We start from the raw sequence: 16,890 nt of genomic DNA, 5'->3' as shown, positions 1-16,890 counted from the left end.
AAACTACTTATTTCAAAGAAATCAAAGTAAGAAAGAAGTTGACTGTTAAAATCAATCATAATCATAACTCACAGTCACAAGATTCTGACAATAATCTCTCTCATAATTGCGTGAGATTGAAATCGCAACGTCATTAGCGTTAATAATGTTCAACTCGTAATTAATAAATAACCACATTGTGCTGACCGCCAATTAAATTCGTTCGTTCGTTCGATTCAGCCAAATGACGTCCACTGCTGAACAAATCCCTCCCCCAAGGCTTTCCATAATGATTGGTCATGCGCCTCCCGTATCCAGGATCTTCCCGCGACCTTCACCAGGTCATCGGTCCACCTAGTGGGAGGTATGTCCATGCTACGTCTTCCAGGCGGTGGTTGCCAATCGAGAACTTTTCTGCTCCAACGGCCATCGTCAACAAGATGAACATACGAGTACGTCTTTGACATATCTACAGTGATCATAACATTCTGTTCTGTGTCGGAGTGAGTTAAACATTTTTGTTGTAATTCTTCTTCTTCTTTACCTTTTCCTATTTCATTTGGGGTCGGTTCTCCTCGATCTAAAGCGTTTAGACAGTCTGTCTTGGTTTGTATGGTCGTTGTTTACAAGTAGGGCGAATTTAAGAGTCATGTGGTCATCATCATCATCATTTCAGCCACAGGACGTCCACAGCTGATCTTCCTCCCTAAAAATTTCCACAATCGCCCGGTTGGTAGAAGCCCGCATCCAGCGCCTTCCTGCTTCCTTTATGTGGTCACATGCTTTCTTTCAAGCATCGATTCCTAATTCAATATTCGACAGCAATCCTATTAATCCGTTATCACATGATTTGTAAACTACAGGACTATTCCCACCTCTCGTTTCCACCGCTGCAACTCCTGTGTAGCCAGGATCTACAGCTTGACCATGATTTGTAAACTGATAGATCGTACAATCACAGTCTCATAATATTGCCTATCTTAATAGATACGAGACCGTAATACAGCGCACGCGCCGCGCTCGAAAGCGGAACGGATCCCGCGACCATCTGTCGCTGGTATTTGAGTGGACTAGGCTGAGAAAAATGTCTCTGACGCTAAATGTAGTGTATGCAGTGACCCTAGATAGAGTGACAGTCGCTACATATTCAATTCGGCCTGATCGTCACTTACTATCAGGTGAGAGCTTCCTCGTTGTGGATAAAAAAAAATTCGCTAATGCTTTACGGAGCAAATGAGTTATGTTAAAGAGAAGCGATTTTGGAATTAAAACTGCCTCGAATTTCACGTTGTCGAAGGGTATAGTCTAAGGGTGTAGAGTTGTAGTCTGTTTTAACAAAATATTTGAATTTGAATTTGAAGGGGCAGGGCAAGAAGATGAAAGAAATTATCGATGGTTAATAGAGAAGAAAGATAACCCACCCCGACTCAATTAATGTCGAATATAATTCGTTTTCGGGGAAGACTAATTACGATAGTTGGAGTTTGAAGTTTTATCCCTTTCAGCACGACAGAACAAAAAGTGAAAACTTGAAAAAACTTGTATTTATATGTAACCCATAGCAATCAAAGTCCCCAACAAAAATAGTAAAAAAAATCCCCCCCCCCTCTAGTTTCCCCCCAATAGACATCGCACGTACGTGCGTTCCAGGTTCTACTCAGCTAACGCAGGATCGTGCATTCCATAATAAATCATACAAAGTTTGTTTAATTGTAAGTACTTTATTTATTATAGCCCTATTTATCAGTCTCGTCAACATAAGTATTTAATCTCGCATATTAATTACATTTTAATGANATAAATCATACAAAGTTTGTTTAATTGTAAGTACTTTATTTATTATAGCCCTATTTATCAGTCTCGTCAACATAAGTATTTAATCTCGCATATTAATTACATTTTAATGACAAGATTTTTAAAAAATATCTCATCAATATCAAATTCGATATTCTCAGACTTAAAAACAGAATTACTTTGAGTAACATAATTATGACACCTTTATTGAACAATAACATTAATCAAAAACAAACAAAGATATTTCCTACCATTTTTAATGAAACAAATCAGTCTTCTTAGTAACAATATTAATAAATTAGAAAATTTGGTGGTATGACATGCTAGGAAGCAAATTTTATTCCTAACAAGGCACAAATGAACGTTGCATTTAGTGCAACGGATAGTAGTGGAAGACGTGCAGTTCTCAAACCTGCATTTTCTACCTCTTGTGAGATCAGGAAATGGGTTAATTTGTCCAATCGTTTATCTGACGATGGAACAACAGCTGATCTATATCTTTTAGTTGATGGTTCAGAAATAGGAGCTTCATCGTCTAAAACTTGATCAGCCTGAGGAACCGAAGCAATCAGAACATCAGCAAGGTCCAATCTGAACCACAGCAAGTCCTTAGCCTTAATTTCTTTACCTCACCAGCTGTTACTCTTGGTGGAAAATCATAGCATTTGTTTTCGAAGTTAGATGCGCGCCAAATTCTGCGTCTTTCTTGCATTGGTAGACCACTGGTAGAGGCTGCTGGCTGGTTTCTAGGCTCTGTCACATATAATTGCCGCAGTTGTGCTAAGGGGACTCCCATTTATTCATCAGACTCATTCCTTCCACCGTTGTGTGGACTATCCGCATCATTTTCCAGAAACAGAAAAGCTTTGCTTAGTTGTTACTCGTCCGATTCCTCCTCCAAGTCAGATGTGCACCCATCTCCGATCAGTTGTTCCACCAGATTCTCGTTTAGAGCACAACCTGTTGAAAAATATAACATTTTAGTATTATTTCAAGGTTACCTAAAAGCACAACATAAAACGACAACGCACGAACGTGCGCTCGCAACTAAATGGCTCTTTTTATAAGAAAATGTTGATAAATACTGTAATATTTTTTGTTTTATAGTTAAGGGATATATAAACAAATGAAATAAATATAATTCATAACATAAATATCACATTAAATATAGAAACAAAACACTCACGTCTTCCTCGGCTGTCAACAAACATGATTCCTGTCTTGCACAAGTCCTGACGCGTCACTGGCAAGTTTTTCCCCCCGCGCGTATGTTCTAACGGTTAGAATAGGTAATGCACAAACGATCGAGACCGTTTCGGCGCAGCAAAATCAAAATCCGCGACCTCTACAATTTTTTGAGTGTCAACGCAAGTTTAGTACAATCCGTGCTGAAAGGGGGTTGTTACTGAATAGACACCGCATATTCGGGAAACTACAGTACTTATTATTAATCTGTGACACTACTAAGAAGCGCCAAAAAACACGATCTTTTTCTTCCAGCCACTGTGAAGGCCACCATTGTCAATGGACAACCTTTTTAAAAACAATGCCTCTGATGTCAATAACTTCTCCATTGATTGAAGCGATTATACAATTAAATGTTTGATCACATAAGTTACAGTAAACTATCTATTGCAACATAATTACATTACATTTATGTCATAGTAATAATAATATGACTTAATATGTAACATGTAATAACTTGTCATTTTAAGTTCAAAGTTAATTACATTTTACATCAGATCATTATGCTGCCATCATCACACTAAAATTACAAGCACTTTTTATGTTACATTCTGCAGCTCTTTTGGGTTTCATTTGCTTCAAAATGAAGTTGACTTCTGAACAAAGGCCTCCCCAAGGATTTCCATAATCTACTTCTCAATTCTTCTGAATCAACCTCTGTAATTTGACGTAATTGAGTTGGTATTTTACACACCTTTAGCACCGTCTGTCTGCCAAAGCCACAATGACCCAAACTTCATGTTTGGGCATGGTTCTTAGCTATGTTGGGAGCATGCACTGACAAACTTTCAGCCTTTATAAAATAACGTAGGTCTGGCGTTCACTAGTTCTTAGTCTATAAGTCCTAGTCAGATAACTCTATGACATAATTTCGTATAATGACAGCCTTCCATATAGAATTAGTATAATAAACGTCACTTTGGATACCCATTGAGCATTGAAAACAAATACTATACATAAAATGACAGCCTACAGTGACTAAGCAAACCCGCTCAATTGACATAGTAAGATGCATAAGTGTGTCTGTTGGTCATACGCGTACCAGTCGCCGAGTTAATTTGTACAAGATGATGTGGGAAAGTTTTACTTTGGATGAGGCAATAGTTTTCTCCAATATACGAAAAATATTAAGTGACATTTTTATATGACAAAATTATAGAAATTACTAGCTTCACCCGCGTGAATTCGGGTCTGTCTAAAAAAACCCTTTCAAAAACGAGATGAAAGCGTTTCTATATTTTTTTCTGGGTCTCAAACTGTCTTTATACCAAATTCCATCTAAATTCATCCTCAGAAATTTTCACAATACATACATAATATAAATAGGTATTAGTAGGAAGTTGGATTGTAAATGATATTATAGAGGTTTGGACATATCCGCATTACAGCGGAAATACAATGAAAATAAAATTTACAATTTGTAGCATAGTTAAAATGTGTATAATAAACACATTTTATCATTTCCGATAAGTTGTAAAAATGATTTAGATACTTATTAAAATGGTAAATAAACCGTAACTAAAGAATACCTAAACGTTTTCATTATTGCTAAATCGGTTAATATAATAAAGTATTCAATTTAAAACCGGAATACGAATTGAATTTTTAATTATTATTGTTTAAAGCTAATTATCTTTAAAGACTTCATCATGAATTGTTTTATTATACGAGTATTGTTCTTTACGACAATTTTATTCCTTACTAGCGGCCGCCCGCGACTTCGTACGCGTGGAGTGGATCCCGTTTTATCTCCTTCATCTATCTTACGCGGTTTAGATTTTTTTCATACAAATGTTTTTTCCCGCTAACTCCCGTTCCCGTTAGAATTTCGCAATATCCTGTTGTAACTAAGCTTTAAGTTTACTAAGGTACCTGCATGCTAAATTTCAAGCGTCTATCTTACGTGGCTTAGATTTTTTCATACAAATGTTTTTTCTCGCTAATTCCCGTTCCCGTAGGAATTTTGCAATATCCTGTTATAACTAAGCTTTAAGTTTACTAAGGTACCTGCTTGCCAAATTTCAAGCGTCTAACTTAAGCGGTTTAGATTTTTCATACAAAAGGATTTTTCCGCTAATGCCCGTTCCCGTGGGAATTCCTAAGTATCCTATAACCTGCCCAGGAGTATGAAGAATAATTGTACCAAGTTTCGTTAAAATCCGTCGAATAGTTTTTGTTTTTATAAGGAACATACAGACAGACAGACAAAAATTTTACCGATTGCATTTTTGGCATCAGTATCGATCACTAATCACCCCCTGATAGTTATTTTGAAAATAATATATTTCATGTACAGAATTGACCTCTCTACAGATTTATTATAAGTATAGATTATTTCAACACTTGCATTTTATTATGAAAGTACTGTACGTTTTAATAATGACCGATGCATTAACATTTGTAAGGAATGCGCCGACACAAACAAATAGTAATATTTGTTATCAAGTTCATTCGAAACTGAAACTGCCAATTAAAATAAATATACACACACTTTCCCTAATAAAGTACTTATGCAAATTATTCTGGGCAAATCAAAACTTATAATTCACACTTTAAATGGATTAGCAAGCTGAAGTCGCAATGGGCTAAGGCAGAACTGACGGCCGATGGGGCAGCAAGGTTCTGGAGTGGAGGCCACTTATCGGAAAGCGCAGCATAGGACGTCCACCCACAAGATGGATCGACGATCTCGTAAAGGTAGCAGAAAGGTGCTGGATGCATGCCGCTACAAATCGGTCATATGGAAATCATCGGGGGAGGCCTATGTTCAGCAGTGGACGTCTTAAATGGCTGAAATTATGATGAAGAAGATGACTTAGGAGTGGACTTACCAGAATATCTACATCAATTACAACTGATCAAATAAATGTACACCTCGCATGATAGAAAATAATTCCTCAACCAGTTGTAGTAACGGATTTTTCACAGTTACGGATTATGTGTATGTAGTAAACAATTACAATTTGTACTGGTTTACTTATGGCACACAAAACGGTGTTGTTTAAAAGGTTGCGTTATGTCAGACACCATAAAAGTAATGTCATTTTGTGTGAATTTATTCGTGTAGGCCTTTTTTTAGAGTTCGAGGTCGTGGCCAAAGTTCTACTCCAAATAATTGGTGACTGAGTTTGTTCTGGGCCCCGATTACGCTAAAAATGTTCATCTTCAACGTGCCTGGACGACAAACGAACATCAGCTGTGTTGACAAATCCGTATCGCGGTGTCGTTTTGACAGCTAGTTGTTGAAACGAAGCATAGACGTAAACGTAAAGCTAAATATCTCATGTGACAATGAAAATACTAGGAAGGTACGTCCATTAGCGTGAAACCGAATTTGCACCTCAGCTGGAATGAAAAACGGAGCGCAACTGGAGAAGAAGCGCGTATGTATTGGAGACGTTAAAAATTAGCGTAATCGGGGCACTGGTGTTTTTTACTTAGCACTTGGCATATTCATTTCTAATGCGAGGTATAGACTAGGAATAAAACTTGCAGAAGTTGACTTCCGCAAGCTGTTTACCACTGTGTAAATAGCTGTCGCTACCCAACTTCTGCAAGATTTACACAGTGGTGACAGCTTGCGGAAATCAACTTCTGCATTTATTGCTAGTCTAAACCTCGCTTATGAGTTAGTAGTAGCCCAAAATATGCTTTCTTCTAGGAATATTCCAAATGTAGTAACGCCCTATACTTAAATGAGGAGATAATTCCTTTAGATTTATTAATTAGTGAAACAATATGAATGAAAGGACATTATTAATTTCAGTATAGTTATAAAACACAGTTCTACATAAAAAAGACCTCCATAGTGTTGAAAAATGAAAACAAAAAAAATGATTTTAGTGTTGTGAAAAATAAATTGGCAACGATTTCTAAATTTTATTTTATTTCTGCTAAGTTTGAAAGTTTTCAGTGAATTTTTTTCTACTTACAGTTAATAAAGAAGTCGATCAAAACATTTTAATTAATGATCAGACGAGCTTCTTTCTCAATCAATTATTACGATTTACGATTTTCTTGCGAAGTGGTCATGAGAAAAAATTAAATGTCTTAGTATTTATTATGCTTTTACTACAAGAATTTATTATGACAATTTAGAATTTATGATATCGATATTGCACGACACATTGTTTATTACCTAAGCGCGTAATTAACTTTGAAATTGTTTAAAATCTTCAAAAACTAAGTTCGTCAAAACAAAGAAACTCTAGCGGCCGCTCGCGACTTCGTACGCGTAGATCCTGTTTTACCCTCTTAGGGCTTGAATTTTGCAAAATCCCGTCTTAGTGAGCACCTACGTTCAATGGGGTCAATGCAAAATTTGAGACTCCTAGTACTTGTAATTTCTGAGATTTCGTGATGAGTGAGTCAGTCAATCAGTGACCTTTCGCTTTTATAGATATAGATTGCTGTGCATGATCAAATTTAGTGGTACCCAGTAAAAGTGACTACCTAAACTACTTTATTTACATTTAGATAGAAATTGTTCTAGCTTAATAATTTAATTTTGATTACTATTGAGTCTTAGATACCTTCTCTACATCTTTGTACATCTCAAACCAAGCATTTATGGCAGGAACTGTCTGCGAGCTTCGAAACCTGCTCGGTAACCTGATTCAGGGGCAACTTTATACATCATCGATGGGACTTTATAGGAAGGAGGAAAGAAGAGGCAATTGCAATAGTAATGATAATTCAAATGTAGCAATCAAAATGTAAATATTTAACGATAACTAAAATAGGAACAAGGGTTTGTCCGTAAAGATGCACAGATCAACATTTGCAAATGTTTTATGTGAAAAGTTGTTCAAGCGTTATGTATCGAAACATTGTATTGTACTCATCAACAAAATTGTCTTCCATTATGTGAGTTAACTTTGCAAAGATTGATTCAAAAATAGTTAGAAATGCTTATTTCCTTAAAACTACACACACCTTGACACATGTCTGACCTGTGATCGGCAAGAATGTGACAAATGTGACAATGTCAAAAGTTGAAACCCTTCCCAAATTCAAAACAATAGAACAGTGCCACAATAACCTAATTACGCACTTACTCCGTCACATAACAAGTAAAATAGTCACAAAGAGAAAGTGAACTTCGATTTCGTAGTCATCATTATTATGCTAGTATCGTGTTTGATCATCAGCTCGGTTCTAATGTTATTTATTCACATTTTCAGCCAATTCCGATGGCACACGCGATTTTTTTCTTCTTGGAATGACGAGCGACTTTCCAATACGGCTCTAGAATGTTTATCACGCACTCGACAATTTCGGTTGGGCTGTGAAGTGAAATGGTCGAACGATTCCGGGTTGCATTTTAATTATTATATTAAGGCTACTGTCTAAATTGCCTGGATGCGGGCAGCGCAGGACCGTTCATTGTGGAAAACCTTGGGGGAGGCCTTTGTCCAGCAGTGGACGTCATTTGGCTGAAACGAACTGTCTAAATTACTGGTTACTTGCGTTCAGAATTGAAGTACGATCAGAAGTTATCGATTTGATTTGGGGATAGCAAAAAATATCTGAGTAATATTTTCTATCACATATCACAAACTTAGCAAATTATTACCATAATGAATAGCTAATAACAGTGTTTTCTTCCAATTTAGCTTTCATCTTACCCAAATTTTCTCTTTGTTTCAGATGGCTCGTCAAGTAAGATTTGGAAGGCAAATCTGACAGCAATCTTCCGCATGTCACCGGTGAACTGAACCTTTTCAAAATAACGACTAATGCACGACGCACTTTCGAATATCTTGCGTCTCGAGCCGAAGATAATGGAATTGATATCACACATGAGCACTTGCTGTAACAGCTTTTGTGTCCTTTGTTTACTTTAAAGTACCAAGTATCATCACAGAACCTGAGGCAGTAATGCTCTGACGATGGCGAAGCGAAATCGCTGTATGTGCGCTGCCGACGCAGATATACACCCTGATATCAAAAAGAGATTTAGACCTATTACAATAAATATAGCAAAGCTATCTCTAGTTCTATTATTAGCTATTAGTGTAAAACATGTTAGTTGTGAAGAAAATTCTAGTGAAGACACAAACGAACTGTCAAAACGTATGAAAGTGATAGAAAGTGTAACCGGAAGATTTTTCAGTGATGTATACCAAAACGGAACTTTTAGGACTGGAAATTCTTTGTGGGACAATATCTTGAATAAGTGTAGTGTGAATCCGTCGGTTAGCTGTTTGCAAAAGAACGTTTACAGTTATTTAGACGATAGTTTGAAATTTAATGGTGATGTGGACATTGGTCACGGTGTGTGTTTCAAGAAAAACAACGTGGATATCAGCAAGTACAGTAAAGAAGCGAACATTATCTACCTCACTGGGAGTAAGGACGATCCGAAGGATGCAAGCGGAAGACACTTTGATGAAGAAAATGAAATTGAAGACGATGATGAACCAGGTGAGTTGTAATGTTAATAATTCATACGTTTACTTAAAAAGTAACCCTATTAATAAATTAAGGTGTCTGTAAACCTAAAAGTGATATACTAAATTAATTTTAATAAATAAGATTGTAAATGATAAGCTTTTCGGTACTGAACCTTTAATAGTAGGTACTTGCTCTAAATTTACTCGTATAATAATAAAATATTAATATAATGGCTCATAGTCCAGCAGTGGACTGTAAAGGGCTGTTGATGATGATGATGATTAATATAATTATCATAGGTCGACTGAAAGCAATACGCCTATTATTGTACTTTAGTAGGGCCTTTATACAGACGTCTTCATTAGCCCTCCTATGGGTGTCACTCAGTAATTAGTGTTTTCTTTATTAACGTATTAAACCGCTATTATTAATAAAGCAAACGTATTATTAAGTCTTCACAAGGTCTGTGCTCCTTCAAAGTAGGGCAGGGTATTAGTCCACGTGGCATAACGAGTAAGCAAAACCGGAAACTCTCACAAGTATCCGGATTCCATAGCGTTCATATGGCTAGTGTGTTATTATGGTGAATTAATTATAAAAGAACTGGAAAAGTAAAAGTAGAACTACGAGGAAATGTTCCATGGCTCATTAACAGAAAAATACTATTATCAGTTGGCAGCATTTCGTTAACTTGCGTATACAATTTTATTACAAAAGATTTTTGTTCGTTTGAATTGTTCTCTGTTAAAAGTTTGTCTGGAAAGATTGGTTTCACTTCATTCTGTTCTTCTGTTTCAATTAACTTTACGTGGTACCTTCAGGAGTAGCTACATTTCTGGCATCAAAACGGCACACTTATTAGTTTCTTTGTTGATAACAGTTTTGATAAATAGGTAAACTATTTCTACTGTATACCTGAGACCTATAAACATTATCCATAAAGATTTTTGAAATTTTCTATACATATTGCTGCGAAAGTTATTTCCTGACTCACAAAAGGAAATAAAAAATAGATCGAACGTATTCAAGTCATTCTCAAAACAGATTTATTTTCGCACAGTGAAAGTAAATCAAACCGGTCTCTTATTGGGATTATAAGCAGTCTAAATTCAAGAGGTATACAGCATAATAGACTTCCAAATACTGCCAATACATTGTCAAAAGCTTTACAGAAGTCTAAAGCTGAGTTGCACCACCTTATTTGAATCGTGACTATAACCATGACCGGTGTTTTTTGTATAGAGTTGACAGACTTTTGACGTTTGTTATCGTTAAAGTTAAATCTTACTTAAATCATGGTTCTCAAAACCAAGTCGTGGCCAAAATAAAAAAAGAAAAAGAAGAAGAAGTAAGTAAATCTTACTTTAACTTTCACATGTAGGTGCTGTCACATACATTACATTGTTTAATTAAAGAGAGCCGAATGGATTATTAATTATAACCTTTTTCATTTGTATTATCTGTGTACTTGTATCCCTAATATTCGTGTTCTTCCTTTCAATCATCTTCTTTACACCTTTCACAATTGTTCTCAAATCTGGGGCTACTTTTCCGTCCTATTTTCATGCCTATGAGAAAAGCGTCTTGATTTAATTTAATAAAACAACATAGACTAAGAGCTGGTGAACGCCAGACCTACGTCATTTTATAAAAGCTGAAAGTTTGTCAGCGTGTGCTCCCAATATAGGATAGAATGTTGGTGAATCATGAAGTTTGGGTCATCGTCACTTTGGCAGCTATCCTCAACATCAGCCAGAAAGTTTTGGCAGTTCGAACTTCTTGCCAGACTTTTTTTTTTAGGATAGCTGCCAAAGCCACGATGACCCAAACTTCATGATTCATTATATCCTATATTGGGAGCATACACTGACAAACTTTCAGCTTTTATAAAATGACGTAGGTCTGGCGTTCACCAGCCTTTAGTCTAATATACTCATCTATGAATTATTGAATACCTAGTGCAAATTCTAGGTCCATTCTCGTAGTGTCATGTTAATTCGTTCTTTGTCTGTGGTGTTAGTGGCCAGTTACTATCATACAGCTAAAGTGAATGAAAGTCCAAACATTAGCATATTTAAACAAAGCTCCATTCCTTATATTCATGTCACATCCGCTACCTTAGAAACTCCATGACAGGCCACTGTAGTATGGTCTCTGGTTCCCTTTCAACTGTTTGCATTTGTGGTTCCTTTATTGGTGGTTGTTCAAGAATTGGCCATTCCTCATATTGTAAGTACTTTCTTCGGTGGCTTTCGTATTATTATTATTATAATCTGTAATATATTTAGATTTAGGGCCATATTATATCTCATAGCAGTTTTGGAATTCTATAATGGTTTTATTAACATACGAAAACTGTGACGAAGATTATTCATCTATATCTACTTAATTTCTTCTTGTCGTGTCGACAAGAAACCTACACAGCGTCAGCCCAAAACTCCGCCACAAGAATGGCGTTGTCAGTAGCCTTCATTAAATCTTCCTGCGTGCAGTTGCTCGGGCACGCAGGGCAAAACCACACTTGTATATCTAATATCTACATTCTACACGTATTATAATATTATGCTTTATCCAAGTAATTTTATCCAAAAATGTTGTTTACAAGTTAATCAACATTAACCTGATTTTATATTTCTACTAGCGGCCGCCCGCGACTTCGTACGTGGAACCCGTATTACCCCCTTAGGGGTTGAATTTTGCAAAACCCCGTCTTAGTGAGCACCTACGTTCTAAAAGGAACCCTCATGCAAAATTTGAGATTCCTAGCACTTGTAGTTTCTGAAATTTGGTCATGAGTGGGTGAAGCAGTGACCTTTCGCTTTTAGATTAAAAAAAATAAATCCTTTGTGTGTAAATATCTAACCGGTATTGGTAAAAAAAATAAGACTTTATTTAAATAAACTAAAGTTACCCAACTTTATTTTTTTTTTTTTTTTATCCACAACGAGGAAGCTCTTGGCCTGTATCTCACCTGATGGTAAGTGACGATCAGGCCGAAGGTGGAAGCGAGCTTCACCCGGAATCCTCAACCACGGAGGAACTGGCTATCTTACCTCTAACTGCCGGAACACAATAATGCTGTGAACATTGTTGTTATGGCGACAGACTTAGGTAAGATGGTGGTAGCTAGCCAGGCGGACTTAGAACAAGCCCTACCACCAACCAAACCGAACAGAAAAATCTGCCCCCACTGGGAATCGAACCCGGGACCTCTGCGTCTGAAGCAGGTGGTCTTACCACTAGACCACAGAGGCGGTTAATAAAGATACCCTAAATGGTGCTCATTCATGTAAAGATTTAACTTTTTTTATAATTACAGTCTGTAGAACGAATATTCGCAACTTTTTCGAAAGGAATATACAATTTAGAAAAGCTTTAAAGTATTTTGAAGCCTTATTCCCAAAGCTGTTTTATTTTTGTCCAGTGAAAGTAAATCGAACCGGTATCTATTTTGGTAATTCATTCTCGATCCTAATACCTCAGGTACTAAGTCGAAAATAGTTTAACATGTAGAGAAGTAGAGTCGGAACGAATCGGTTATTTTGGTGTTACGTTGTGCAATAATTGTAAGTCTTATCACAGCCCGGTAAGACTTATATTCCATTGCGTCACGTGTAATTTGACTGTTGTGGTTGAGCTTTTTACTTTTATTACGTAGCTTTGAACTTGGCTTAGTGTTGGCAGAAATGGTACAGTTTTGATAGACTAACGCCCATATTCACAAACGATCCTTGCTTAAGTGAAGCAGCAAATCGAACGCATAGCGTTAAATAGAGCTCTGTGATTGGTTCGTATGTGAGACCTCATAGTAATGTTTGTGAATACGGCCGTAATGAATCATGCTATCTTATCTACTTTACGATGAAAGCTGTTAATAATTATTGCGAGTCTTATTCGTGAACAAAATCGTACAATAATATTGTCCTTAAATCTTCTTCTTTGTCCTAGCCAATTCCCATTATTTGGATTAGGTATGATTTTAATACCTATACTAAGTAGATACGTCAATAATTGTGGACCGATTTTTAAAGTAACATCAATCATTATCAAAATAAGGTAGGTTTTCCATTTTATAATCTTGACCTAGTACCCTATTTCCGTGACTGCATATTTCCACGCATTGCAACAGCTTTGAATATTCATTCATGTCTAAAAAAAAAGCACTCAGTTGTTAAGTCAACAAAATTACATACACCACGTAAGGGTGAAATGGAGAAATCAATATTGCCTAAGAGATAGAAAAATCTGGAACGTGTGACCTTTAGATAATGGGAGAACAATGGTGGTGAAAATGAGGAAGTATAGGGAAATTAAAATCAATGGTAAAACAGTTTTCTCCGATTGAAAAATGAAAACAAAAAATTATGAGTGATGATGTGTTATAGCACTTTTCACTAAGCTACCGAAGAGAGGGTTATGTTTTTTAGCTGTATGTAAAGTTACAATGTTATTATGTTACATTTAAGTTGTTACATTAGTGAATTTAGTTTATGTGTTTATAAGTAGAAAACATTTCTTTAGAAGTTTAGAACGTTCCATCAACAAAATATACTAAAAGATGTTGTATTGAGTAAATATTTGAAAATGCTTTAAGATAAAAAAAAAAATATTGATAGATTCCAAAATAGTGTGTTGTTTGTTCAGGGAAAAATAAAATCGATTTTTCGAAATGAAATAACTAATTTTTGACTAAGATTTAGCACTTGTAAAATTGGGAAATGTACGATCTTCGTACTATGGGAAATGTACGATATTTGTATGATAATGAATAATAATAATGATGAGGATCGAACTCGCTACGCGAATCGCAAGGTACTTTATGTTGGAAATGTACTATGATTTTGATGTATTTTCTTTTCTTTTCCAGAATCTCCCTTAGAAGAAGTGACAGACGGCCTCTACGACAAAGGCGTCAAGTTCCTGGTGACCCACGACGTCAAAGTGACGCTACCAGAGTTCTTCTTCCAAGGGGCCACCCTGAAGATATCTCCGAGAGCCCTCACGAAGACTGGTGCTCTTGTCCACATTGATTTGGAGCCGAAGGCTAATGATGTGGGGAACGGGAGGCTGTTCTTCCAGAAAATAAGTAAGATTTAAAATTTACTAGTTCGTGATAGTACGTAAGTTCGTAAGTTTTTTTTCTAGCTCAAATAATAAGCAAATGGAATATTATTTATAAAAATTCTTCATTACTACAAAAACTCTATTATTTAAGCAATCTAAAAAACCAAGTACCAATATTGTGGCGCCAAAAATGAGAGCAATACGAAGCTTCAAACTCTCAGAGAGCCAAAAACAGCCGTGCGGCTTGCAAAGGTTGCTCTCACCGTAAGGTTAGCGCTCCAACTTCTTAAAAGGCGAAGGAACGTCCATTTAAATAAAACTTGTAATAGTGGTTTCATGTGTTCCTTGACAATTGATTTGGCTTAGAAAAAAGTTATATGAAAACGTAGAATTCCTTTAAAATTGCGATTATTTGACTCACGAAATAGCGTACATATTATTTTGCGGGTGTCCCCTATTTCGTGACACTACCGATTCAAGGATATTATGGATAACATTTTGATGCTTAGTTTTTAAATAATTATAAATAATAATTTAAATGTAAGTTGTGAAACAAATAATGCATTTATTTAAGTTTCTCATGACCTAAATTCGGTATATGTTTTTTTCACTAGAATTTATATGACACGAGTTTGAAGTTCACATATATGACCAATTTTAAGATAAATTAGAATAAATAGTACCAGCATAATTTTGGTTATATTTCGATTTGTTTTATTTATCTTTGTTTATTTGTATTGTATATGGGATAGATAATAGTTAATTGACACATTTTGACAATAATCCATGAATTTTACTTGGGGAATTTGGAATAATCAGTATCACGAAACAAGGAACCGTATTATTGTTACTTTTTTCCAAGTTCGTGATATATAAATGTATGGTGTTACGTACTTTTATGACACACACCATCAAAGAAATCGATATATTTTTTAGTTTTTAATACTTAACTACCCAAGAAATTAATTAATTACTTACTTTTTATTATGAGTCACTGGCGTATCTGGGGTTATTTTCAGGGGGGGGGCTACCCTCANAGTTCAAACTATATGTATAACTATAAATTATGTATCAACTTACTGTCAAAAGACCAAAGTTTAGCATACAAAAGCTTTCATACTGATATCATGCTTGGTTATTTTTAAATAAAATGTTAAAGTCGTAAGAGCCTTAATATACCGAAGTAGGGGGCACTTACCTTATGTAAAACCTAAATAACTAAGTTATAAAAAGCGATAGTTAGTGACATTAGTGCGATGCAACTTGTGAGAATAGTAGACGAATGTTTGTTCCTCTTCCACTATGTCTTTCACACAGAAACAAAAGAATGGATTTTGATGAAACCTTTCAATAATCAAAATTGTCTACTTACTAAAGGCTATAATTTTTAGAAAACCCAGGCAAAAGAAGATACAACTAGTTATTACAACTTATATTGGGGACAATAAATTGGAATGAAGTATTTTTGTTGTAAAATCTTGTTAGGTTGGTTTTAGTGTCACGCGGACCGTCCGGTGCGGACCCGCTCCGCACGGCCAGTCTGTACGAACTTCTAGGGAGCGTTTTAGAGTAATGCGGTCCGGAGAAACTGCTCCGCTCCCTAGCAGTTCATACAGATCAGCTGAGCAGAGCGATCCGCACTGACAGTCCACGTGACACTAAAACCAGCCTTAGACTTTAAAAATGGTCCTTTATCCTTTTAGGAAAGAATTGCTCTGGTACGTTCTGTACCACATTCAAACTCTGCAGCATCTCATAGATACTAACTTTTATTATCCCAGAAAAATACGTAAAGAAGAAGCTCCTCACCGCTGCCATAGCCATCATACTGGTCGTGAAGCTGATCGCATTGAAGATAGTCTTCGTTCTCCCCCTCATCATGGGGGTGACCACCGCCAAGAAGATGTTCCTGAAATTCCTGCTATTCCTGTTCCCTGCACTAAGCCACATCTTCAAACTGTGCTCGTGGTACCACCAGAACTACCACACGACGAAGTATCACCACCATCATCACTTGATCACTCACCATCATAAGGTAATTGGGGAAATAATCACGTTGCTTTCATAGGTACTTAGCGTTTCCTCATAATCAGAACTTCATTCACTTAGCGGTGTAAGAAATACCTTATGCGCTGTAAAGAAAAATCTTTCTTATTTTTTAAGGGTACTAGTAATTTTTTAAGTAGGTACCCTTAATAACCCTTTCAACCCTCTAGAAGGTAAGGTGCTTGTTTTAGGAGTTTGGCTTTGCTATGTGATTCTTAGTGGGCAATCGGCCTTTTAGGAAATCATTGGGGGAGGCCTATGTTTAGCAGTGGACGTCCTATGTCTGAAATGATGCTGATGATGATGATGATGTGGATTTAGATTGCGAAGCCGGTTTTTAGGAAATCTTAAACTGGGTGGACATCT

General features: G+C 36.2%; 1 protein-coding gene across 1 annotated transcript in view; it reads left to right on the top strand.

The window, feature by feature from the left end:
* Positions 1-16,890, top strand: part of Osi17 (DUF1676 domain-containing protein Osi17) — a 36,143-nt gene that overhangs the window by 11,479 nt on the left and 7,774 nt on the right. The window contains exons 2-4 of the mRNA XM_028323240.1: positions 8,668-9,444; positions 14,282-14,500; positions 16,260-16,513. Coding sequence (XP_028179041.1) covers positions 8,910-9,444; positions 14,282-14,500; positions 16,260-16,513 — 1,008 coding nt within the window. The 5' untranslated portion in view covers positions 8,668-8,909. The remainder of the gene's footprint in view (positions 1-8,667; positions 9,445-14,281; positions 14,501-16,259; positions 16,514-16,890) is intronic.

This window comes from Ostrinia furnacalis, unplaced genomic scaffold (assembly GCF_004193835.3).
Source record: "Ostrinia furnacalis isolate ACB-3 unplaced genomic scaffold, ASM419383v2 OfSCF0629, whole genome shotgun sequence".
In the NCBI taxonomy this organism is placed as follows: domain Eukaryota; kingdom Metazoa; phylum Arthropoda; class Insecta; order Lepidoptera; family Crambidae; genus Ostrinia; species Ostrinia furnacalis.
The sequence above is the reverse complement of the archived record's forward strand: the minus strand, read 5'-3'. Positions and strand labels throughout refer to the sequence as shown.